The sequence below is a fragment of the Blennius ocellaris genome (genome assembly GCF_963422515.1).
Source record: "Blennius ocellaris genome assembly, chromosome: 7".
Lineage (NCBI taxonomy): Eukaryota > Metazoa > Chordata > Actinopteri > Blenniiformes > Blenniidae > Blennius > Blennius ocellaris.
Genome location: NC_137656.1, coordinates 28,018,948 through 28,043,425, shown reverse-complemented (window position 1 = coordinate 28,043,425; position 24,478 = coordinate 28,018,948). Strand labels below are relative to the sequence as shown.

General features: G+C 46.3%; 2 protein-coding genes across 2 annotated transcripts in view; one reads left to right on the top strand and one right to left on the bottom strand.

Annotated features, from left to right (window-relative positions):
• Positions 1-6,145, bottom strand: part of znf608 (zinc finger protein 608) — a gene marked incomplete at both ends in the record, with an annotated part of 140,983 nt that extends 134,838 nt beyond the window's left edge. Inside the window, one exon of the mRNA XM_080499229.1 lies at positions 6,133-6,145. Within this exon, the coding sequence (XP_080355355.1) occupies positions 6,133-6,145 (13 nt within the window). The remainder of the gene's footprint in view (positions 1-6,132) is intronic.
• Positions 6,144-24,231, top strand: gramd2b (GRAM domain containing 2B; the record flags this gene model as incomplete). The annotated part of the gene is made up of 14 exons (XM_080499228.1): positions 6,144-6,235; positions 7,950-8,081; positions 14,275-14,362; positions 14,812-14,881; positions 15,200-15,303; positions 15,510-15,605; positions 15,716-15,787; positions 16,623-16,712; positions 16,884-16,986; positions 17,397-17,534; positions 18,326-18,395; positions 18,994-19,095; positions 23,411-23,492; positions 24,190-24,231. 14 exons carry the CDS (start codon positions 6,144-6,146, stop codon positions 24,229-24,231), a joined length of 1,281 nt encoding a protein of 426 aa, XP_080355354.1.
• Between the last annotated feature and the right edge of the window lie 247 nt (positions 24,232-24,478).

Sequence of the window (24,478 nt, the reverse complement as noted above, 5' to 3'; positions counted from 1 at the left end):
TAGAGCTCCACACAGTGTACTGACGTAGCCCCGTTAGAGCTCCACACAGTGTACTGACATAGCCCTACCAGAGCTCCATACAGTGTACTGACGTAGCTCCGTTAGAGCTCCACACAGTGTAGTGACGTAGCCCCGTTAGAGCTCCACACAGTGTACTGACATAGCCCTACCAGAGCTCCATACAGTGTACTGACGTAGCTCCGTTAGAGCTCCACACAGTGTACTGACGTAGCCCTACCAGAGCTCCACACAGTGTACTGATGTAGCCCTATCAGAGCTCCATACAGTGTACTGACGTAGCTCCGTTAGAGCTCCACACAGTGTAGTGACGTAGCCCTACCAGAGCTCCACACAGTGTAGTGACGTAGCCCTGTTAGAGCTCCACACAGTGTAGTGACGTAGCCCTGCCAGAGCTCCACACAGTGTAGTGACGTAGCCCCGTTAGAGCTCCACACAGTGTAGTGATGTAGCCCTGCCAGAGCTCCATACAGTGTAGTGACGTAGCCCCGTTAGATCTCCACACAGTGTAGTGACGTAGCCCTGCCAGAGCTCCACACAGTGTAGTGACGTAGCCCCGTTAGAGCTCCACACAGTGTAGTGACGTAGCCCCCTTAGAGCTCCACACAGTGTGGTGATGTAGCCCCGTTATAGCTCCACACAGTGTAGTGACGTAGCCCCTTTAGAGCTCCACACAGTGTACTGACGTAGCCCCGTTAGAGCTCCACACAGTGTAGTGACGTAGCCCCCTTTGAGCTCCACACAGTGTGGTGACGTAGCCCCGTTAGAGCTCCACACAGTGTACTGACGTAGCCCCGTTAGAGCTCCACACAGTGTAGTGATATAGCCCTACCAGAGCTCCACACAGTGTGGTGACGTAGCCCCGTTAGAGCTCCACACAGTGTAGTGACGTAGCCCCGTTAGAGCACCACACAGAGTCCTGACGTAGCCCCGTTAGAGCTCCACACAGTGTAGTGACGTAGCCCTGCCAGAGCTCCACACAGTGTAGTGACGTAGCCCCGTTAGAGCTCCACACAGAGTCCTGACGTAGCCCCGTTAGAGCTCCACACAGAGTCCTGACGTAGCCCCGTTAGAGCTCCACACAGAGTCCTGACGTAGCTCCGTTAGTGCTCCACACAGAGTCCTGACGTAGCTCCGTTAGAGCTCCACACAGAGTCCTGACGTAGCTCCGTTAGAGCTCCACACAGAGTCCTGATGTAGCTCCGATGGAGCTCCACAGTGTTTCACCAGTGATTTATGGATCAATTCTGAGGTTTAACAGTCACTGGATTGATGCAGATTTAGACATTTCTGTGGTAAATTGTAAGAAAGGTAAACATTAAGTTCAACATTATTTGATTGAGGCAATGTTGAGATATATTGCCTTTTATTTATTCATCATAACTAAAGTGAAAAATGTACAGCCAATCCATGTGATCGGTGTCGGTGATCTGCACTTTGGCTGATCGATATCATGATCGGCAGCAGAAAACCTGATCGGAGCACCCCGAGTTCACCATTAACGTCTCAAAATCTAATTGCTTGGTCCATGGATTATGAAAATTTCATGCAATTTGGGTGAGTAGTATTTGCAAAAAGTTGGTAAAATATATACATACACACAAACAAACCAATGAATAAATAAATCAATAAATGCAGACCAAAACATAACCTTCTCACCCAACTTTCATTAGCCACACAGCTACTCTTGGTCGCCCATCTTTCATTGGCGACGGTAATAAATACACGCAGATGAAAACAACCTTCTCGGCCAAATTCATAGGAAGCCCAACTTTAGCGTGAAGGTAACTTTTAGTGGACAAATTTCAAAGACACTGGACCGCAAACTGCCCCCAGTTGTTGAACTGAGTATCTTGCATGGCAGCTGCCACGTATGTGAATGTGTTTATGAATGGGTGAATGCTTTGAAAAAGCACTCTATAACTGAAATTAATATACTCGTAATAGAAAAAAAAGTATTTTACCAGATTAACAGGACACAGAGTACAAGAAGAGCCATAAAGGGAGTTAATGTCAAGGTTTCTCATTTGTTCATGTCAAGATTGTGCCACTTACCTGTGCCTCTCTTCCTGTTTTGCTATGACCCTCTTGTCTGCATCTTGGTGCACCTGCCCTTTCTGTTGGCCTTCCTGTGTGCACCAATCTGTCCCCTCCCTCTGTCATCTGGGTCACTTCATCTGCTTTGATACCCGACCCTTCAGCATAATGCTCGTACTCTTTTAACTCTCACTTCTGATTTTGGACTCTGCTCTGGTTTGGGATTTTTGCTCTGGATTACCCCTTTGGACACTTGTGTCTTCTCCTGATCTCAATAAACCTAAAATTGATCTTGGTTGTGAGTCTGCTTTTCCACTGCACTCCGTGAAAGTTGACTTGAATAACTTCACTGAAGTAGAAACTTTTGTTCAGGAATAAAACAGACTCTTCCAAAAGCATTTGCAACCCACATTTGCAATGTTAATAGTGATGCCTATTGCCTCGCCCACAGCCCTCACATCATGTAGCATGTAGCATGTAGCATGTAGCATGTAGCATGTAGCATGTAGCATACAGCACAGCTCGGAGTTACATGCTGAACATTAAAATGAATGACCGACATCGTTCTAACTCTGCTGGTCCAAATGTCTTTGGTGATTAAGTTGCTGGTGTTGTAAGGTCTATCCTTCTCCTCCTCTTGATATTATTGGCAGAACATAGTTTACACAGTCATACATCGCTCCTGCTCTGCAGGCAGTATTGCATTGAAATACATGTTTCTGCAGAGGAGGTGCACAACACAACAGCTGCTTTGACATAGATAAGTAATCCATCGCAGTGAGTAAGAAGAAGGGTCAGCAGAAAGTCTATGTGACGTTGTTGACACGGTGTTCTGGAAGCAAAGCAAACAAACACCCGCTATAGACTGTTCTATGGACCGAGGAGGTGTGGCACCTCAACTCCTGCTGCATTTATTAGAAGGGAAGCAGCTGATTTCACATGATGCACTGGATCCATTCAAACATAGATGACATTAGTTTACGATGCGAGGACAGGAGTTAGTGGCGCCTGTTCATAGACTGATCTGATCATTTTGCTGCGCCAATGGAAAACTACAGTGCTCACTACTCACTTCATTTAAAAAGGAGAGGCACAATCTCTACGCCAGGCTGCACTCCATCCAACAGAGGATGTTACAGGTAAGAATCCACTTATTCTACAGTGTACATCAGGTGACCAGTGACATTCAACGCAGTGTAAGTAGCTTTCATTTGATGGACTATTTATTATTTTTAGATGGAAAAGTTGTGGGACCTTGAGGTTTGTAAATGTTCACGACTTGTGGATTCTGACTGGTGGGGTTGTACTGTTAAATGAGAATTAGTACAATGAAAGAAGTGAAAAAAGTTTGTAGTAAAGCTCATATAAAGCTCATATTCACCACATAACTGATAACCTATCCCTTTGTTACCTCCTACCATGGAAGTTGTTGCTCTTCAAGTTATTTGGTGAAAATTGTATCTACCTATAAACAGAATGTTTGTAGAGATCAGATCACAATATACAAACAGGCAGCATGTAATAAGAGCCGGCAGCCAAACATGAAGAGGCTGAGAAAACAAAAAAAGCTTTTGCAAACCGCTGAACATTGTTTGTGTTTCAAAGTGCAACATTTGTCAGTACAATCTGTGCAAAACACACACACACACACACACACACACACACACACACACACACACACACACACACACACACACACACACACACACACACACACACACACACACACACACACACACACACACACACACACACACACACACACACAGGTTTTCAGGTTTATTCTGGCCGTCTCTTCTTTCTAGATCAGTTAAATAGTCCACACATGGATATCACTCTAAATGAGTTATACGCAAAATTTGTACCTTCTAAAATATTGCAATATTTAGAGTTTTAGGATACCACAAAATCACAAAAGTTACCCTCAGTTTCATTCTCACAAGTTATACCAGTGATTTTCAGCCAGTATTTCAGGCTCTTGGATTTGATGTGTCTTTGTGTTCAGCAAGTACAGCAGTCTTCTCTGTGACAGGTCCTCATCCAGGGATCTTCAGCTCAGCATCAGACATCAGGTTGACTCCTGGAAGTCTGTTGCCGCGAACCAAACACAACCAGAGTGGTTTCCCTCCTGAGCAAATGCCAGGATGACAGGGACACTTGTAAACCAGCTGTCAAAGAACAACTTTGGATTCTGCTGCTTGGGTATTGCCTGGGCCAGGTGATGGACAATGTTGCCACTTGCCTCAACATCTAGCTGTCAACTGTGAGCTTGTTGTTTGGTTTGATGAGATATTAACTTTTTTGGCCATTGGAAAAGGAGCTATGTTTGGCAAACACCAACACTAACACTGAGCAACAACGTGAACACTGATCAGCCATAACATAATGACCAACGACAAGTGACGTGAAAGCTGGTGTTGCTTTATTATAGCAGCTGAGGCTGCATTAATCAGCGAGGGACTGTTTTGACCTTTAAATGAGTATGTTTGAAGCACAAAAATGGGATTTGAGCTACTTCGACAATGACAAAGTCAGAGCAATCCCAAAGCAGAAGTTTATGTCGATGATTCCAGTCAGCAGGGAATTGTTCTTAGTGCAAAAAAGAGATCCTCCTAAATGAGAAAGCCTGCAAATCCTATGGTGTAGAAAAACGTTACAGTAAAGAAGCCTTTGAAATAAAATACAAACAAAACAATAAGCATATTAATAGGTCACTTCAGGAATTTGTCTTGTTATACTTTTCTTTGATGTGTAGGAATACATTTTGATGACCTCAGAGCAAGCTGTAGACTGGCCACCTGACAATGGCCTCTGGATTGAAGGTTGGGCACCGCTTGTCTGGAGGAGTTCCTATCTCAGCAGATCAAGGCTGATTTGGAAGCAAATATGACATTTACAGTACATGAGGTGATTATATCCTATGCTCCATTTGCAGTGAAAATTTAATGCATACTACTGGGCATGTCCCTCTGGTAGGAGGCCTTGGGGCAGACCCAGGACATGCTGGAGGGACTATGTCCCTCTGGTAGGAGGCCTTGGGGCAGACCCAGGACACGCTGGAGGGACTATGTCCCTCTGGTAGGAGGCCTCGGGGCAGACCCAGGACACGCTGGAGGGACTATGTCCCTCTGGTAGGAGGCCTCAGGACAGACCTAGGACATGCTGTAGGGACTATGTCTCTCTGGTAGGAGGCCTCAGGACAGACCTAGGACATGCTGGAGGGACTATGTCTCTCTATGGCCTGGGAACTCCTTGGGGTTCCACCAGAAGAGCTGGAGGAAGAGTCTGGGGTGAGGGAAGTCTGGGCAACTCTGCTCAGACTGCTGCCTCCAGCACCTGGTCCCGGATAAAGTGGCAGAAAATGGATGGATGGATGGATGGATGGATGGATGGATGGATGGATGATATACTGACAGCACAGTGGCATCACCTTTTCTGAATGATACCAACCTTTGTTTCCTATGTAAACCTGAGAAAGTTGAAGTCCCATTGAGAAACTAGAGCTATACTCGGGAGAGCGCACACCTTCATCAATGCCACATTTGATAATAACTTGGTAAGTTAGGCAGCCGCATCATTGTGTGAAACACTGAACAGGGAGTGTCTCCATTGCAACAGGTTGATCTTCGATATTCTGTGATCTCCTCCATGAGGTGCCTCTCATCCGCTTTGTATGGGCATTTTGTTTTGCAGTATTTTGGAATTTATTCGGAAACAATTGGCCGTTAACTTCCCAAACTTGGGAAAACATACATACCTAACCCTAACCCATACATATCCACACACACACACACACACGCACGCACGCACGCACGCACGCACGCACGCACGCACGCACGCACGCACGCACGCACGCACACACACACACACACACACACACACACACACACACACACACACACACACACGCCTGCCCTGCTGCCTGATTGGCTGGGACATGTGAGACCAGAGGCCCAGCACACACTCCCACACAGGCAGGTGAGGGAACCAGGCCAGGATCAGGCTGCAGGCTTAGTTCATGTTTCAATTCTCTCGGCAGCAGTTCACTGGATAGGTGAGGATCTGGTGTGTACAGACCTGTGAGGGCCATGGCAGAGTGGACTAGGAACCAGCAGGTCCTGCAGGTGGATGGCAGGAAGTGTAACAGAGGAACCTCAAAGCATGAAGAAAGATATTATCAGTGAGTTTATTGTGATTGTGAACTTTCTGTGGGTCATTTATTGTCGAGCAGCGATGCTCGTAGTGCTTTTAAAAGTGATTGTTATACATAGCTGCTGAAAGAACAGGTCAGTTTATGAGTAGGCTGATGTTTCTCAAATTTTAGGAATAATGCAAGTCATGTGTCAATCCTCCGGGCATTCTGCTTTACTATCCATATTTGCATTATACTAATGATCACGAGGTACACATAGACTCTTTGGCCTATTGTGAAACAAAACAGTAGGGTTGGGCAAATATTTACATTTGGATTCAGATAAAAGCTGGATCCAGTTGAGCTCGAAACCACATTTGGGGTCAGAGGTCAGGATACGAGCCTTGCAGGGGTATTGATATTTGGTTGAAAATAAACCAAATATCAATTCCTATATTTGTGAGTGAGCATGCTTTTCAGTCTGCAGCCACTTGCATGGTCACTTTACAGTCACTTAAAGACATTGAAAAACAACAGGAGCAACACATTTGACCTTCCTTCTGGATCTTTCTGAGACATTTGTAAGTTCATGTTTTGAATGAGTTCATTGTTCTTTGGAGAGTGTGCAGTAATTATGTAAACATCCATAAAGCACTCCGATGCTCATCAGAAGAAATACTTGGGATTATTGTTGTTTTAGGTGATTTAAAAAGATCTCTAAAATAATTAGAATCACATTCCATTGTGGGGAAAATGATTTTTTTAACGAGTTGAATTTAAATCTATTTTAGAACTGGACTAACTTTCTCGGCCAGATCCGGCCAAAGGCAGAGAATCGGAAATGAACCAGGATTTAAACACCTTCTACCATCAGATCTGCAGTTGACCTTTGTTTGATGTCCAGCGAATTGTGTCAGGAAAAAAACAAAACAAAAAACAAAACAGTTTTTGGTTTGAAACGAACATTAGAGTTCAATTAATTCTTCACAGAAGGAAGACAGCAGCAGTTTTATTTATTTGAGGCATCTGGAGCAGGCTCATTGCTTTTAGTTTGTTGGTGGCACATGTGCGGGAAAAAATAAAGCGACTCATGGAAAACAGGAGTCGTGTTTGGCCACGGTAACCCTGTTGAAGCTTGGTGCAGATTAAATGCATCATGTTGGAAAAAGTCCATGCCTGCTGTGAAACCCTTGTAGTAGAAAAGCTAGAAGCTGTTTCACTCACAGACCAGACAGCGGAATTCTGACTCTGACTTCTGCACTGTATCTCAGGGAATTTGAAAGGAACTGAAAGTCTCACCTAACCCTAACCCTAACCCTCAAAATACACAATTCCACAAGTGTTGATGTGAGCTCCCTTTGGGAAATGTCTTTGTTATTAAAAAAAATTAAAAATGTAATTCTTTTATCCATTTCCAGTTTTTAATTACAGAAAGTCAATATGTTTTGAAAAGACTTGAGTCTGGACATGGCAGTCAGCCCCAGATGGTTTGGGATTTAAATGGCGCCATATTGCCGGATCACCTTTTTATCTGACAATGTAACTTCCTTATTGAGTACAGCAGGACATTAAATGTGAGAACATGGTATCGTGTGAGAAAGTGAAAATTAATTCTATTTAGATTCTATTCATCCTGATAACACCCATCAATATGAAACTGGTTTTCCCTGCGGTGGTGACCTGCCAGGTTGTACACATGAAGGTCTTCAGCCCCGTGACTGCTTTTCAACAAGTTCTAACCTGTTTGTCCTTGTGTTTGCAGCTCTGATATAGACAACCTAATGGAGGAGCGTGAGAGAAACGGGAGAATGATCAGAGAGTTTCTGCAGCCTGCTGAGCAGGAGCAGCATGAGCAGCACGACCTGGCCAGCCACAAGAAACCACTGTTAGTCAGGTAAACAGACTCTTGAATAGAACAATTTGAAGTTTCTTTAAATAAGATATAGAATTCAGGGTTACAATGTAGTCATTTCGCGGGTCGATCAATGCAGATTCAGTCAGCAGTCCAGACTGCACAAAGAAATCCCACAGGAAAAAGATTCACACTGAATTGTGTCTCCTCTTGCTGCTTCAGGCTGTGTTCTGTCCTGATCCACACCTGGAGCTGCATGAAGGCCTTTCTAGGACCTCATTGTGACTGTGCACTATGCTGCCACAACACCGCAGCTTCTCACAAATAAATGTTCATCTGGTCAGGTCAGGTCAGGTCAGGTCAGATCAGGTCTGGTCTGGTCTGGTCTGGTCTGGTCAGATTAGGTCAGGTCAGGTCCTGGTCAGGTCAGGTCAGGTCTGGTCTGGTCTGGTCTGGTCAGATTAGGTCAGGTCAGGTCTGGTCTGGTCTGGTCCGGTCTGGTCTGGTCAGGTCTGGTCAGATTAGGTCAGGTCTGGTCTGGTCTGGTCAGATTAGGTCAGGTCAGGTCAGGTCAGGTCAGGTGCTGGTCTGGTCTGGTCTGGTCCGGTCTGGTCTGGTCTGGTCCGGTCTGGTCTGGTCAGGTCTGGTCAGATTAGGTCAGGTCAGGTCAGGTCAGGTCAGGTCAGGTCTGGTCTGGTCTGGTCAGATTAGGTCAGGTCAGGTCCTGGTCAGGTCAGGTCAGGTCTGGTCTGGTCTGCTCTGGTCTGGTCAGATTAGGTCAGGTCAGGTCAGGTCAGGTCAGGTCAGGTCAGGTCAGGTCAAGTCCAATCCAATCCAAACCAATCCTAGAGGTTAGAAAGACCAACTTGGTGTCGGAGGGTCAAAGTTCAAGCTTCACATTGAACAGGTCACCACTGGGGGTCTCTGGGAATGACCCTTGACCCCCGTCAGCTCCCCATAGCATCGTAATGGCCGCATGGTGGCACAGTGGTTTCTGCTCTCACAGCAAGAAGGTTGTGGGTTTAAATATTGCCTGTGGCCTTTCTGAGTCTTCCGAGTTTACAGGTTCTCCCTGTATATGTGTGGGTTTCCTCCCACATTCTCACAAACATGCACTTGGGGTCCCTAAGCAAGACTTTCAGCGCAATTACAAAGCAGGTGACTCAGAAGAGAGACACAATCTTCTGGCACCGGATCTGCCTCACTGCAGGGCTTAAGATGTGGGAGCAATTAAGTAGCCAATTACCTGCAGGAGTGCCAGTGAGGGAGGATCCGGTGCTGGAGCGAGGTGTGGATCCTCACAGTACCCCCCCTCAACGGTCGCCATCTGGCGGCCCACCCGGCTTGTCCGTGTGCTCGACGTAGAAGTCCGAGAGAGCGTCCCGTCCAGGATGAGTCAATGGGGAAGCCAGGACCGCTCCTCTGGACCGTACTCCTCCCAGTCCACCAGATATTGGAAACTCCTACCCCAAGGCTGCACGTCCAGGATCTTGGACAGGATGATGGCAGGATGGTGATCGATGATCCGAGGGGGTGGTGGGGGGGTCAGCCGGAGGACACAGGGGGCTCAAGGAGACTGGATCAGCCGTGTGGTTGATCACCTTGGAGACCAGGAATGGGCCGATGAAGTGGGGAGCCAGCTTCGGCAATTCTACCTGGAGGAGAAGGTCTTGAGAGGACAACCATACCATCTGCCCGGGTCTGTAGTCCGGAGTGGGAGTGCGGTGACGGTCTGTGAGTCGTCTGTTGGACTCCGCGGATCTAGAGAGTGCTGCCCTGGCAGATTTCCATACCTCCCGGACCCAACGTAGGTGGTCCTTGACCGCGGGGACAGCTACATCGAGCTTCTGATCTGGGAACAGGGGAGGTTGAAAACCGTGACAAACCATGAAAGGCGACATTCCAGTGGCTGAGCAGGTGAGGGAGTTGTGGGCGCATTCAATCCATGGAAGGTGGGAGCTCCAGGATGAAGGAAGCTGCGTAGTCATGCACCAGAGCACCGCCTCCAGATTCTGGTTCACCCGCTCCGTCTGGCCGTTGGTCTGGGGATGATAGCCAGAGGAGAGACTGGCCGTTGCCCCCAGGGCTGAGCAGAATGCCTTCCCCACCCGGGAGGCGAATTGAGGTCCCCGGTCCGACACAACATCCATGGTAATTCAGTGGAGCCTGAAAACATGGAGAACCAGCAGGTCAGTCGTCTCCTGGGCAGTTGGGAGTCGAGAGGGACGTAGTGGACAGACTTTGAAAAACGGTCCACTATGGTCAGGATGCTGGAGTTCCCATCAGAAGGGGGGAGCCCGGTGACGAAGTCCACGGCGATGTGGGACCAGGGCCGGCTGGGAATTGGCAGCGGTCGCAGGAAACCTGACGGAGGTTGATGGGAGGGCTTACTGCGGGCACAGATGGAACATGCTGCAATGAACTCCCAGACCTCCTGGGCCAGGCCAGGCCACCAGAAACATCGCTGCAGGAAGGAGAGGGTGCGGATAGCTCCAGGGTGGCAGGGGAGTCTGGAATCGTGACCCCACTGAAGAACCTGGGAGCGCACGGTGTCCGGGAACGTAAATGCGGTCTGGGGAACCGGTGCCAGGATCCGCGTCTGCCCCTTTAGCCTCCCGGATGGTCACTTCAATGTCCCAGTCGGCGGAACCCCGGATGCAGGACGGCGGGATAATGAGGTCCGGTAACTCAGAGGAGGAAGGGGAGGAGTGGAGCCGAGACAGGGCATCAGGTTTGATGTTCCGGGATCCAGGTTGGAAGGACAGAGTGTAGTTGAACCTACTGAGGAAGACAGACCAGCGCGCCTGACGGGAGTTGAGGTTGCGGGCCGAGCAAAGGTACTCCAGGTTTTTATGGTCCGTCCATATGATGAATGGGACTGTTGCACCCTCCAACCAGTGTCTCCATTCTTGCAGAGCCCACACCACCGCTAGCAGTTCCCGGTTCCCCACGTCATAGTTCCTCTCGGTCGGAGAGAGGCTGCGGGAGAAGTAGACGCAGGGGTGGAGATTGTGGAGGTGGCATGGAACTCACATTTCTCTGGCTTGACATAAAGCCGGTTCTCCAGGAGGCGTTGGAGGACCAGGCGGACATGCTCCCGGTGCTCCTCCAGTGAGTGTGAGAAAACCAAGATGTCATCCAGGTACACAAAAACGAACTTATTAAGCATGTCCCAGACGACATCATTCATGAACCCCTGGAACACCGCCGATGCATTTGTGAGTCCAAACGGCATCACCCGGTACTCGAAGTCTCCCAGCGGGGTGTTGAACGTCATCTTCCATTCATCTCCTTCCCTGATCCGGATGAGATGTTATGCATTCCAGAGGTCCAATTTGGTAAATACCCAGGCCTCGCAGAGGGGTTTGAAAGAGGGATTGATGAAGGGAAGAGGTGAACTGTTTTTTATGGTGATGGCGTTCAAGCCCTTGTAGTCAATCAGGGAAGGAGAGTGGCATCTTTTTTCTTCCCAAAGAAAAATCCTGCTGCCACTGGAGATGATGAAGGGTGAATGAGACCAGCAGCTAATGACTCCTGGATGTACGACTCCATCGCCTCCTTCTCGGGACGCGATATGTTGTAGAGGGTCGCAGAGTGTTGTTCCCAGTGGAGGCTGGCGACACCTTCATCCAGGCAAAGGAACTTGGGTCACTGGGGATATGGCTCGTCGGAGGGTTCCCCGTCACTGACGAGCCGCACCTCTTGGGTAGACTTCGGCAGGAGTCCCGAAGATGTCCGGCTTCACCACAGTAGAGACACAGCTGGTTCTGGATGCACCGGCGTCATTCTCAGGGGTCCAGATGGGTCCGCCCCAGCTGCATCGGCTCATCTGCTGACTCGTTGGGAGCTCCAGGTCCCGGCGGTGAAGTTGAGGACCTGGGAGCTGGCTGGGAAGAGGAGAGTCCGGCGGGGAAAGTTCAGCGGTCGGCACGCTCCTGCTGCCTCTCCCTCTGCCGGTTCTCCAAGCGGATGGAGAGAAAAAATGAGGTCATAGAGGGAGGAGGGTTCGTCCCGGGTAGACAGTTGGTCTTTCAGTCTCTCCGAGAGACCCTGGGCTTAGATTCCCCGGAGAGCCTCGTCGTGCCACCCACACTCCTGCGCCAGGATCCGGAACTTGACCAAGTAGTCGGCTGCTGGCATGGTGCCCTGGGAGAAGGAGAGATGCTGCCATGCGGACTCCCCGTTCTTTACTGGTTGATCAGAAACCTTCTTAAGCTCCTCGGTAAAGTGGGCCCAAGTCTGAATAACCGGTGAGTCATGATTCCAGAGTGCCGTCACCCACCAAGCCGCCTTCCCTAGCAGGAGGTATGTAGTGTAGGCAATCTTGGCCTGATCAGAGGAATACTTGGAGGGCTGGAGGTCAAAAACGAGGCGGCACTTCAGCAGGAACTGGTCACAGGAGCCCAGTTCCCCGGCACATGGTTTAGCCGGGGGAACGGAGGGCTCTTTGCCGGGAGAAGAGTCATCCAGGCCCCTTGGACTCATTTTGCGGGTCAGAAGAGTCTGTTATGGCTTGGAGCCAGTGTGTAGAGTTCTGAAACCCAGAAGCAAAACCAAGAGGCAGAGCAGGTGCAATTAACAATGATTTATTCAGATTGCAAGACGTGGCAGACGAGGGAACAAAGACTCTGGGATGCAGAGTGTGCAGGCGAGGAGATTGCAGCAGGAAGGAGCGCTGCACCAGGAGGAGGTGCATTGAAGAGGCACAGAGTGAGGAGCTGAGAGCACACAAGGAGTGCTACACCAGGAGGAGGTGCACTGAGGAGGCATGGAGTGAGGAGCTGAGAGCACACGAGGAGCACAGCAGGGAGGAGCGCTGCACCAGGAGGAGGTGCACTGAGGAGGCACGGAGTGAGGAGCTGAGTGCACACGAGGAGCACAGCAGGGAGGAGTGCTGCACCAGGAGGAGGTGCACTGAGGAGGCACGGAGTGAGGAGCTGAGTGCACACGAGGAGCACAACAGGGAGGAGTGCTGCACCAGGAGGAGGTGCACTGAGGAGGCACGGAGTGAGGAGCTGAGAGCACAAGAGGAGCACAGCAGGGAGGAGTGCTGCACCAGGAGGAGGTGCACTGAGGAGGCACGGAGTGAGGAGCTGAGTGCACACGAGGAGCACAGCAGGGAGGAGTGCTGCACCAGGAGGAGGTGCACTGAGGAGGCACGGAGTGAGGAGCTGAGAGCACACGAGGAGCGCTGCACCAGGAGGAGGTGCATTGAAGAGGCATGGAGTGAGGAGCTGAGAGCACACGAGGAGCGCTGCACCAGGAGGAGGTGCATTGAAGAGGCACGAAGTGAGGAGCTGAGAGTACACAAGGAGTGCTACACCAGGAGGAGGCGCACTGAGGAGGCATGGAGTGAGGAGCTGAGAGCACACGAGGAGCACAGCAGGGAGGAGCGCTGCACCAGGAGGAGGTGCACTGAGGAGGCACGGAGTGAGGAGCTGAGAGCACACGAGGAGCGCTGTACCAGGAGGAGGTGCACCAGGAGGAGGTGCACTGAGGACGCTGGAAGCAGGGAGTCGTGGAGCTCATGAGAGGAGCTGGAGACTCTGAACAGAGACAGTCTTCTGACACCGGACCTCCTCACTGCAGGGCTGAAGAGGAGGAGCAATCAATTAGTAGATTACCTGCAGGAGAGTCAGTGAGGAGGATCTGGAGGAGGTGCTGGAGGAGGTGGGGATCCTCACAATCAGTTTAGTTTGCTATTATATAGACAGGAAGTTCGGGTGCAGTTCAGAAGAAGACTTCACAGCTGTCTAAACCTATAGTAGCTAAACTAAGAAAATTGACATGGAAATGTTTTTCAAACTACCAGCACATTTATTTCCCTCTCAAGACCAGTTATAGTGGTATTGCTCATCCAGAAATCTAATTTATTAATTGGAGTTTGGAACTTCTTCTCCTCATAGATGTTTGAAAATGTGCCTATTTTCACATTATTTTCAGACTGGTGTTTTAATACGTCCATATTTGAATGTGATTCTGTGTGTGTGTGTGTGTGTGTGTGTGTGTGTGTGTGTGTGTGTGTGTGTGTGTGTGTGTGTGTGTGTGTGTGTGTGTGTGTGTGTGTGTGTGTGTGTGTGTGTGTGTGTGTGTGTACTGGATGGTCTAGCACATGTTGTGTTATAGCATATTTGAATCAGGTTAACAAACACTTGGATTGTGTAACCTGTTATTCAACAAACTGTGCAATAAATGTATAGTCATCTTTATCTGTATTTTTCATTCTTGTCCGCAGGTCCAAGACCTTTGACCACTCCCTGCTGACTCAAGTCCAGACAGACTCTGATTCGAAGATAGAGAGGAAGAAGTCTCACTATAGCCAGGTGAGCCACCAGTAAATAACCTCTGATACGCCTATAAACCTTATCATCGTAAACTGTGTCAGATATCTGCTGCTCATCTGTAACATGTAAGTATATATGCATTGGCCGATATGACTGCCAATATGAACCTTTTCATCTTGATCCCATGATGTCCTGGTCACTGATTGACCAAACCTGAAGGAATCCAGTATTTTTGAGATCACATTTGGTTATTGGGAAGCTTTATCATCACAAACAGAAAAGTTTGACTTCATGTATTATTAGTGATGTTTTATGTGGGGGAAGAAAAGATCAAGCTGAAACTTAATCAAACAAATCCATGTGAGTGGACTCCTGTATCAGCTGCACCCTTCTCTAAATATCCACATGGTGTTTCACTACAATGACCCAGTTTCTGATGTGCATCTCAACAGTCTACATTGATAAGTGTGTCTGTTGTTGTGATATAGCTGTCCAAGAGCAACTGCCAGTACCACAAAGTGTTCAAGGAGATCAGCAAAGAGGAGCAGCTCCGACAGAGTGAGTCTCCCTGTCCTGCTTAAATACTGACTGAGGGATTAGATAATATACCCACACATTTGATACTCACCATTTTTTAAGCACCTGATATTTCTGACATGATCACAGAAGACTGAATCTACTTCCACAGGGAATCAAATGACTTTCTAATCCACTGTAATTGATCTTTTATTTAATAAAGTAGAGTTACAGTACCATTCCATAATTTCTTTTAATTTGCAGAACTGCTGGTTTCTTGATTACATCGTCGACAATTTTAGAAAAACGTGGGTTTGCAGTTTGTCTTCTCTAACTGGATGTTATTGACCTGTGTGTCAGCTTACACCTGCGCTCTGCAGAAAGATATCCTCTACCAAGGACGGATGTTTGTCTCCGATCACTGGATCTGTTTCCACTCAAAGGTGTTTGGCAAAGACACAAAGGTACAGAAAACACTGACAAGTACATTTGAACACAAACAGGCTCTGAAGACTGGACTGCAGTCGTCCCTGATGACAGAAAACAGAATTGAAGTTAGCCAAATCCAGTTTAAAAATAAAACGGGCACCTCAGGATGTTCATGGTAAAACTAGAAGAGTAACTTCACAGAGTAAATTCTGAACTCTGTTCCTGGTGTTGGTGTCTACAGATCGCTATTCCTGTGGTGTCTGTTACCAACATCAAGAAGACCAAGACTGCCATCCTGGTGCCAAACGCTCTGGTGATCTCCACGGCAAATGACAAAGTGAGAGCGAGAGAATGACAGGAATTATGTTATTCCAAATCTATGAATTATGTCTGTATGCCTGTGTGGGAAAGAAAGCCTAAACAAGGTGTCTTGTTTTGTTGTTGCAGTATGTGTTTGTGTCCTTCCTATCCAGAGATAATACCTACAAGGTCCTCATGTCAGTTTGTCTTCATTTGGAGGTGAGTCTGACCCCAAACATTCAGCAAGCACAAAACGCTGAAGTTTGTTTGTCAGTGCCTGTGACGCATTTGGTTCTTTGAATTCATTTCAGCTGTTTTGTGAGCATGCATGCTTCATATTCAGTAATGTGTGCATCACTGTATTGTTTCCCACTGAACTAGGAATGGCATTTTGAAGCAAATGCAACATCATTGGAGAAATTAGTTGTGCTAATTATTAAGCTATGTATTATTTTTTATCAATTCTGATGCCAATGCCGATGAAGTATCTGTGGTTTGGGGATTCTTTAACATTAATGACAATGACAAAACTAAGACAGACTGTAAATTATGTTCTGTCAAATTAAATCAAAGGAAATAATAAAAACAGTCCCTTAAACCCCAAAACATATCATCACAGAATCAGGGAGACGATCTGGACAGCAGATATAATTATTTAGCCTTAAAGATGGAAGCATTTGAAGTGATTTACTGAAAGAATTTCACAGTTCGAGCCAATGAACTTTGACAGAAAGTTGATGTTTGTCAGTATGACAAAAGTGGTGAATGAAAGTTTTTTTAGGTTCCACATTGGGCCAAAGTGAATGTCTAAGATAAGATTAAAAAAAAAAAAAAAAAAGCTCTGGAAGGTCTTGTTTATTATTGATTTTTTTGAAATGGTGGTGTCATTGAATCTCTAGGAGAGCATTCTAAAAAAATATATGTTTGTATATTGAGTGCTTGATTAAGTTGGAAAGTTTAAAACTTTGTTTTATTTCCATTTTGAGACAAATGTTTGCGTGCTATGTTTGAAGAAACATGCTATTGTGTGTGTTTGTGCACAATGTGTTTTTAGGAGAAGAGTCCCTGCAGCAGCCCCATCCCGTCCTCTGCAGAAAACAGCTTCAGAGGTCAGAGGTCGCTTCATTCCCCTCGATTTCCTCTGGTGAGAAACACCTACTACAACTTTCACAGACAGAAAACAGTCAGAACCTACCAGCACACGTCTAATAAATATATGCATAAAACCTTTATATCCTCTTATATTGACAAGGTGAATAGAAGAGTGTGTGATCCAGATAAGCAGGACATTACGAACGAGTGTATGTTTGTGCAGAGGGAGTTCAGTGGCCTGGACAGAGCCGTCAAGCAGAGGATACAGGACACGGAGGAGAGCAGCAGCTCTGACTCTCAGGCCCCGGACTACGAAAAGATAGCAGGTACTAGTGAGGCAACAGCAGGTTCTGATAGACAGAGAAGTCCAAAAGACCTGGAAGCTGCAAGAGAGTTCAAGGCTGGAAATTCTCTACAGCAAGGGTGTCAAACTCAGATCCTCGAGGGCTCTGCAGGTTTTCCACGTCTCCCTCCACTGTCCACCAATGATAGTTCGTCACCACGTTCAGCACAAAGCCAGATAACAAGCTGCTCCTTGCAATCAGCTGTGTGAAAGCAGTGAGACATGGAAACATGCAGGGCCGCGGCCCTCGAGGACCGGACTTCGACACATGTAATCTACAGAATCATCAGGTTGAAGTCCATAACCTTCATTCTACAGGCCTTAGGGCTTGTTTACACAGTGGCCATCATACACACATTGTATCCATGACATTGCTGTTATTCTCATCTGCAGGGTTCCCAGTTCCTCCTTTCCTGGAGGTGTTGAAGCAAAAAGACAGCACCTCCCCCCTGGAGCACGCCAACCTCCAGCACAAAGTCAAGAACCAGCATTCAAAGCAGCAAAGCTCAGACAGCAAGCAGCACGACGCTCGTAAGAGGATTCTCAATATCAAACCAATCACATGTGGTGCAGAACAATTTTATGCAAAGACCTCCTAAAATAATCTGCATTGAACTATGTTGCTTTGCAAGAATTTTGTGGTCTGTTCAGAGTGTTTTTCAGCCTCGAGTTGGCAATTTAGACACAGTTCATGTTTGGCCATTTATTCAAGTTGTGAAGGCTGTTTTATGCTTGATGCTCAGGCGCGACGTGCAGAACCAGCATGAGATAATGTGTGTCATTTAAGGCCGAGCCATGCTCTCCGCAAGGCTCGTGTGTGTAATGACGTCAAAGTCTTCACTGCCCCCATGTACTTGGGTGCGCTCCAACCCCTCTGTGGTCTAATGCGCGCAGCCATAATTTTGTGACTGCACTACGTGTGTGTTGTTCCAGAGCATGTGTGCTTGTGTGAGGAGATCTCTCCATCTCATCAATCACAATTTAAAAGCAAACAAAAAGCCAGAGTCTGTTCGTTGGGCCTTTACATGCTGTTCCTTCCTCGTCCTCCAGGGGCGTCCTCCTCATAACTCCCAGCATGCCACTGTGGGTCCGTTGACACTGTATATAACTATGCCTGCTAGCCTCTCTGTATTTTCTCCCTCTGCTAAGTGAAAAACAAAAATCAAATGATCGAGTAAGTCTCTCATAGCCACTATATAATGTGACAGATTTGTAATTTGCCCCTTCAGCTGAATGTTTCATATACAATATTACAGATTGATATTATCACTAGATCTTTAGCGTGACTCCAATTTGCCTTGTTTTGTTTCTTCCAACCTCAGAGGTGGTGATCGACGGGAGGAGCGTCAGACCCGTTTCCCTCAACGCTCTGCTGTTCATCTACATGTTTCTGTTAGTTGACTGTCATTTATTTATTTTTCCTCCAAAAAACAACCCACAACACTAATCTGGATGCTTCTATCAGTCTCGACTTAACCCTGCATGTCCATAACTTTAAGACTCTATTTTCACATGTGTAATTTTTGGTAATAAATGGATGGTAAATATTATCACTTATATAGCTGTGTGAGCAGTCCCAAAGCACTTTACATAGCTCACCACATTCACACACGCATTCACACACCATTGGAGGCTGCAGCCATGCAAGGCGCTGTCACTCCAATGGGAGCAGTTTGGGGTTCAGTGTCTTGCCCAAGGACACTTTGGTATGTCAGCAGGCAGAGATAGCAGAGGTGGGTATCAACCCTGCAACCTTTCGACTGGGAGACGACCGCTATCATTATTATGATTATTATGATTATTATTATTACTCTATTTGTATAGCACATATAACACAATATCCAAGGTTGACCAAAGTGCTTCACAGTTAATATTAAAACAATCTGATTAAAAACAGGCTCAAAACAATCCCACAATATTACAGTGCATGTGTTTTGTGAATTGTGAACCTCTCTCATTTTTGACGTTGGTTGTATGTGTTTTCCCGTAGAGTGTGCATCCTGGTCCTGTCTTCCTGTTACCTGACGTTTAAAGTCATTTCATTGGAGCAGCGGTTGACGACTCTGGGCTCCATCGACATCACCCACCAGGAGTGAGTTGGAAAACTATTAACAGTTTGGAAAATCAACATGAAATCTTCACATTTCTGCATAATTGATTACTTTTGATTAGAGAGTGTGTATGTGTGTGTGTGTGTGTGTGTGTGTGTAATGACGCGAACCTTTGGTTACATCACAAGACGTGTCACAGTTCAGTGCAGAATGCAAATGTTAATGTGTCGTGTGCAAGTTATAGGTGGCGCCCGGGGGGGATTCTTGACGATGCTATAGCTCCTGCTGGGATTGCCATAGTGCCCCCATAGCACCTCCAAGAAATACATGTTTTTATCATTTCAATTTTTTTCTGTGTGTGTGAGTATTGTAGGGATTTCTTACCTCATAAGGATCACTATTTTTGTTGTGTTTGGCTATCGATAATGATTAAAAATGATCAAAGGTAGTTATTAATAATGTTATGGAAATTTTATCTGATGTGTATCAGAACCTCGGAGCTCCACCTGTCATAACAGGAAATGATAGCCAAATCAGTTATATCAGTCTCATAAGATATACTAAACAGTTAATCAGGAATTTGAATTAATAGTTAAATTAATTACAATTACCAGAATTAACAGTAAAGGTTGAAGGATTTTGGAGTTCTTGACACAGAAGAGGTCGACATTTCATTCACCTTTGTGCTCATTAATAACACAGCAAGTATGATTCCAAACATTATATTTATTTACAATGAAAACTGGGGGCAGTCAGGTCTGGTCACGGTGGGTCCGGAGGCAGGGGAAGCTGAGGCAGGCGAGTCTTCAAAAAGAAAGCAGAATGAAGCAGCGCTACGATAAAGCATAAACTGAGGGGCAACACACGCAGACATACTAACGCAGGGAGTGCTACGATCCAGCACCGAGTGGAGTCGAGCACCTTTAAGAGGTGCAGCTGATCAGGAGAACACGAGCTCCACCCGGTTGTCGCAGCTGAACTGAATCAGGTAATGAATCCCTCAGCAGCTCCACTTCCTCAAACAGCCTGAAACAAAAGGGGAGGAGAGACAAGAGAGGGAAAAAACCCAACCACACCCCTTAGAGGCCTCTGAGGAGTGGGGCGTGACATAAACAGAGATTCTAGCTACCTATATACATCTTGGTGTGTGTATGTGTATGTGTGTGTGGAGAGAGAGGTGGAAGAAGTGTGTGTGTGAGACGTGTGATGGAACAACAAAACAAGATGGCGGATCACAAGAAGCTACATTCAAATGGAGGTTATCAGAGAGCAGGAAGTCTGTCCTGGGTCTCCACCATGTGCTGGAGAACAATGGAACATGGAAGCTAGTCTTTAGCGTCTGCTTCCTGTGTGTCTCTGCTAAAGGACCATTTCTAGAATGACTTGATGTGAATGAGACTTGTTTTGCAAAACGTCAGGAGTCGTCAGATGGTGTTCAGTTACTGTGTGATGTTGTCTTTGATGTGATATGTGTAGGATTGTGAGTTAACTAGTTAGTAAAGCAAAGATTAGCATGCAGACCCTGTGTCTGTGGCAGAGCTAACAGTGGTTCACAGGTTGATAACTGCTCCTAATATCATTATCTATAGAACTCAATCACTGTAACAGAATCGACACATCTTCATAAAGTTAAACAGTTCTATCATAGCATCAGGTTTAACTAATCTCAGGTAAAGCCCAGTTGTTGTTACCACTTCCTTGAAGGACTTCAGTTGTTGTCCTGCTGGAGGGAAGCTGGTGTCTTCTCCTGTAGTTAGCACCTCCTGCTAACTGTGGTTGCTGGTTCTGCAGGCTGAGGAGAAGAAGATGAAGTTGATGTTTCAGGAGTCCTTCTTTGCAGCTCCTGGTTGTTCCTTTGTCCAGACTGAGGAGCTGGTCGCTCAGGTCTGTGATGGTTTTCCTGCTGGTTGAGGAAAACACAAAGAAGTTCTGTGAGGCGTCGTTTCCCTGGTCCGTCCTGGAGGAACTGGTTGGTTTTCCTGGTTGATGGGAGATCAGACTCTGAGTGCTGGTCTCTGGATCAGGGGAAGGTCTGACCCTCGTGGTGGGTCAGCAGAGGAGTTGAGGAGTGAAGGCCCTGGTTGCAGGCCTCTGGTGTTAGCTGTATGCTAACACTGGGTGAGCTGAGCTGCTGGGAAGCAGTTCTTCCCACAGTGTTCACAGGAGAAGACTCGGAGCAAGGTTCTCCTCAAGACTGGTGTTGCAGGCTTTTGTTGAAAGTGTGTGGATTCGAAGGTGTCGAATCCTGAGAGCCTCAACCAATCAGTGCTAAATGCATGGGGGGAGGCGTCTTGTGAGCAGAAAACAGGGGAGGGTCTGCAGTGGTAAAAGGTCCCCCCACTGGGTGTGATGGTCAATCATATTCCTGGGTCAGAATTCATATGTCATGACTGTGTATCATGAAAATTGAAAATTGTCTTTCCTTAGAAATGAACAAACTTTCTGTGTTCTTGTGAGATCCCAACAGCGTTATCCTTTGTTGCTTGGCTAACTTAATACATATATGTTTTATTGGTGTATAAATACACCAAAAAAACATATGTATGTATTTATTTTAAACTAAAAAGCAGTGTGATGTGATTCAGCCAATCAGTGCAGCAGAAGCCTTGACCTTGGAACTTTCCTGTCAACTGCATAACTTAAATATAGTAATAAAACATTAAGCACCTTTTGCAAAAAAAAAAAAAAAGAAAGAAAAGGGACAACATTATTGATGCCTTTGCTCTCAACCACAACAAGCGACATGGTGAGTGATGATTATTGCCTGTTTGCATAGAGATAACCAGGAATCAGAATTGTGCTTGTGCTAAAATTTCCATTCAGTGGTTTGATTAACTCATTCAGTGCCAGCCCTTTTCAAATTTGGCACGTCCCAGTGCCAGGGTTTTTTCAACATTTCAGCGTTTTCTCAAAGCCCATAGAAAATTTTGTCAAGAAACATACCAAATGAAAATTCAGACTTTCCTTTATCATCAGAAAAAATTTGTTTGTTTGTACCTGTTTCCATTCATTAGTAATGGCCTCCTGAACATGGGTGGGTATCACTGAAAATCCTGGTTTCTGACCAAAAAGCTGAGAAAAATGGCTTTTTGTGAAAAACAGCATTTCAAGCAGAAAATATCTTTGATCATAATTCTTTTTGCTTCAATGGCATCTCAAACACTTTGAGAAGTCTTCCCATTATATAATGAACCAAAATAACACGGACAACATTTTTTAAAGTTATACAAATACAACTTTATTGCAACCATGTAGAAGCATCAACAAGCATTGGAAAACGGTCATGTAAGAGGTAGCAGATACAAATAAACCATCAAATAAACATTTTGCAGGGATGCAGTAACGCAGATTGGCCAAAGGGGGGAGCTCACGGATTGAAGATTATAATCCGATTATAAATTCAGCATCATGTGGATATAATTGCATTTAGTGAATCAGAATCACTTTTAGAATAACTTTTATTGCCAGATCATGATAACACAACAAAAAAATGTATGCTTTCACTGCTAACACAAGAGGCAATCAGTGAATGCATCAGTCTTACCTGTAGAGCTATGCGCTGCTTTGGCGCGAGGCTGGGGCGACGGGCTTCTGCTACTCGCAGAAGAGGTCGGTATCCACTCGTCCCAAGAATCTGGGTCAGGCTCGCTGAACTCTGATTCATCAGGGATCGGATCAGGGATCGGTCTTCTCCCAGATCTTTGACTTCTCCCTCTGGTTTCGACAACTGTGATGGTCCCAGTCACCGGCTCGCTGAAGCTCGCTACGTCAGAGGAGTGGTCTCTGCCGGCGTCTTCTATAGCTGCGCTGCTGGTGCTGGGTCCTCTCAAAATGCTCTGCTGCAAAGTTAGTTGCTTGAACTGACCGGCTGGCCGATCGGTCTTGCTCCGCCGCTTTGACATGGCTTCTGAGACGGTACTCTGTTCTACATCCTTGCGATTACAACTCCAATTTTTGATACAAGCAAGATCATGTTAGTAGCCCCGCCCCCATGCAAAAAAAAACGCGTCTTTGGCACTCAGCGGTACTATTCGAAAAAACGCGAAAACGCGTCTTTGGCACTGAATGAGTTAAGTGGAAGGCTTGTAAATGTTTCATCTTCATCTCTTTGGCTAAATAGCTTGTATATTGTGTGGCATAATATTGTTTTAATTAGCAGAGCTTGTACGGCATGTGCGAGACTGTTATGTGCACAGTGTGGTGCATGCATACTGTTGGTGCTACTGTAGGAATTAACTAGAGATCACTCAATTCCCCAGCACCAACAATGAATAGTCGAGCTCCCCCACAGCACCAGCAGAAAACAAATTCTGCCGCTGCCACTGGTGTGAGTTAACGCCTTTAATTTTTTTCCAGAAGCGACTTCCTGAGGAGTGCTGAGGTGGACAACGAGCTGCTTTCAGAACTTCTCACTGTCAACCTCTTGAAGCTGGAGAAGGTTGGTCTGAGATCATACACAGTGCAGTTTCAACTCCACCTTCGGAAACGTGTGTCCTCCAGGTTAAAAGTAGCTTTTGTTGTGCGTGTTCAAGTGCCACGGTGAGTTTGAAGTGTAACCAGACGAGAGCTGCTGTTAATCAAACATTTATAGTCAGCGATCTGTTCATGGAGCAGACGTCACCTGTAACGGGAGCTGCTTTCACATCCATCAGTCAAACATCTCAACCAGACTCAACGTTACTCAATGTTATATTTGGAAATTCTTAAGAAAAAAAACAATTCAGCTTTATTTTAACACTCTTTGCCCCTTATTAAGAAAGATTCACAGAAAAGTGGAGGTATAAAAATAACATTTAAACTGTGTACAACCTGCAGCTTTACAAAAGAGTAAAAAAAATATTGACGCAGACTGAAGAACTTACTCGGGGTCATATAATCGTCTCAATCTCAGGAATTCTGTTCTCTCGGGATCTTTCAGCCTGCAGACTTCACCATACAGGTTTTCAGTAAAGTTGTCATTAGAAACTGCTTTTAGTGATTTTATGGGGCATCAGAAAGCTTCAACACTGAATGTGGTATTTCTTTTGATATTTTGAACTCTTTGCCATTTTGCAACTCGTAGAGCAAATCACCCTTCTTTTTTGCAATCAAGTTAAAAAAAAAAACGAAACAAAAAAAACTTCTTTTCCTTTCAGGTACAGAGAAACCTGCAGAGGTTGCTGGAAGAGGCTGCCTGAATGTCCTGGAACACACACACACACACACACACACACACACACACACACACACACACACACACACACACACACACACACACACACACACACACACACACACACACACACACACACACACACACACACACACACACACACACACACACACACACACACACACACACACACAGTGTGCACACAGTGAAACCAGTGTGCTTCGTCAGATGGTCCTCATCTATGTAATATGTATGTAAATACCTACTTTAGT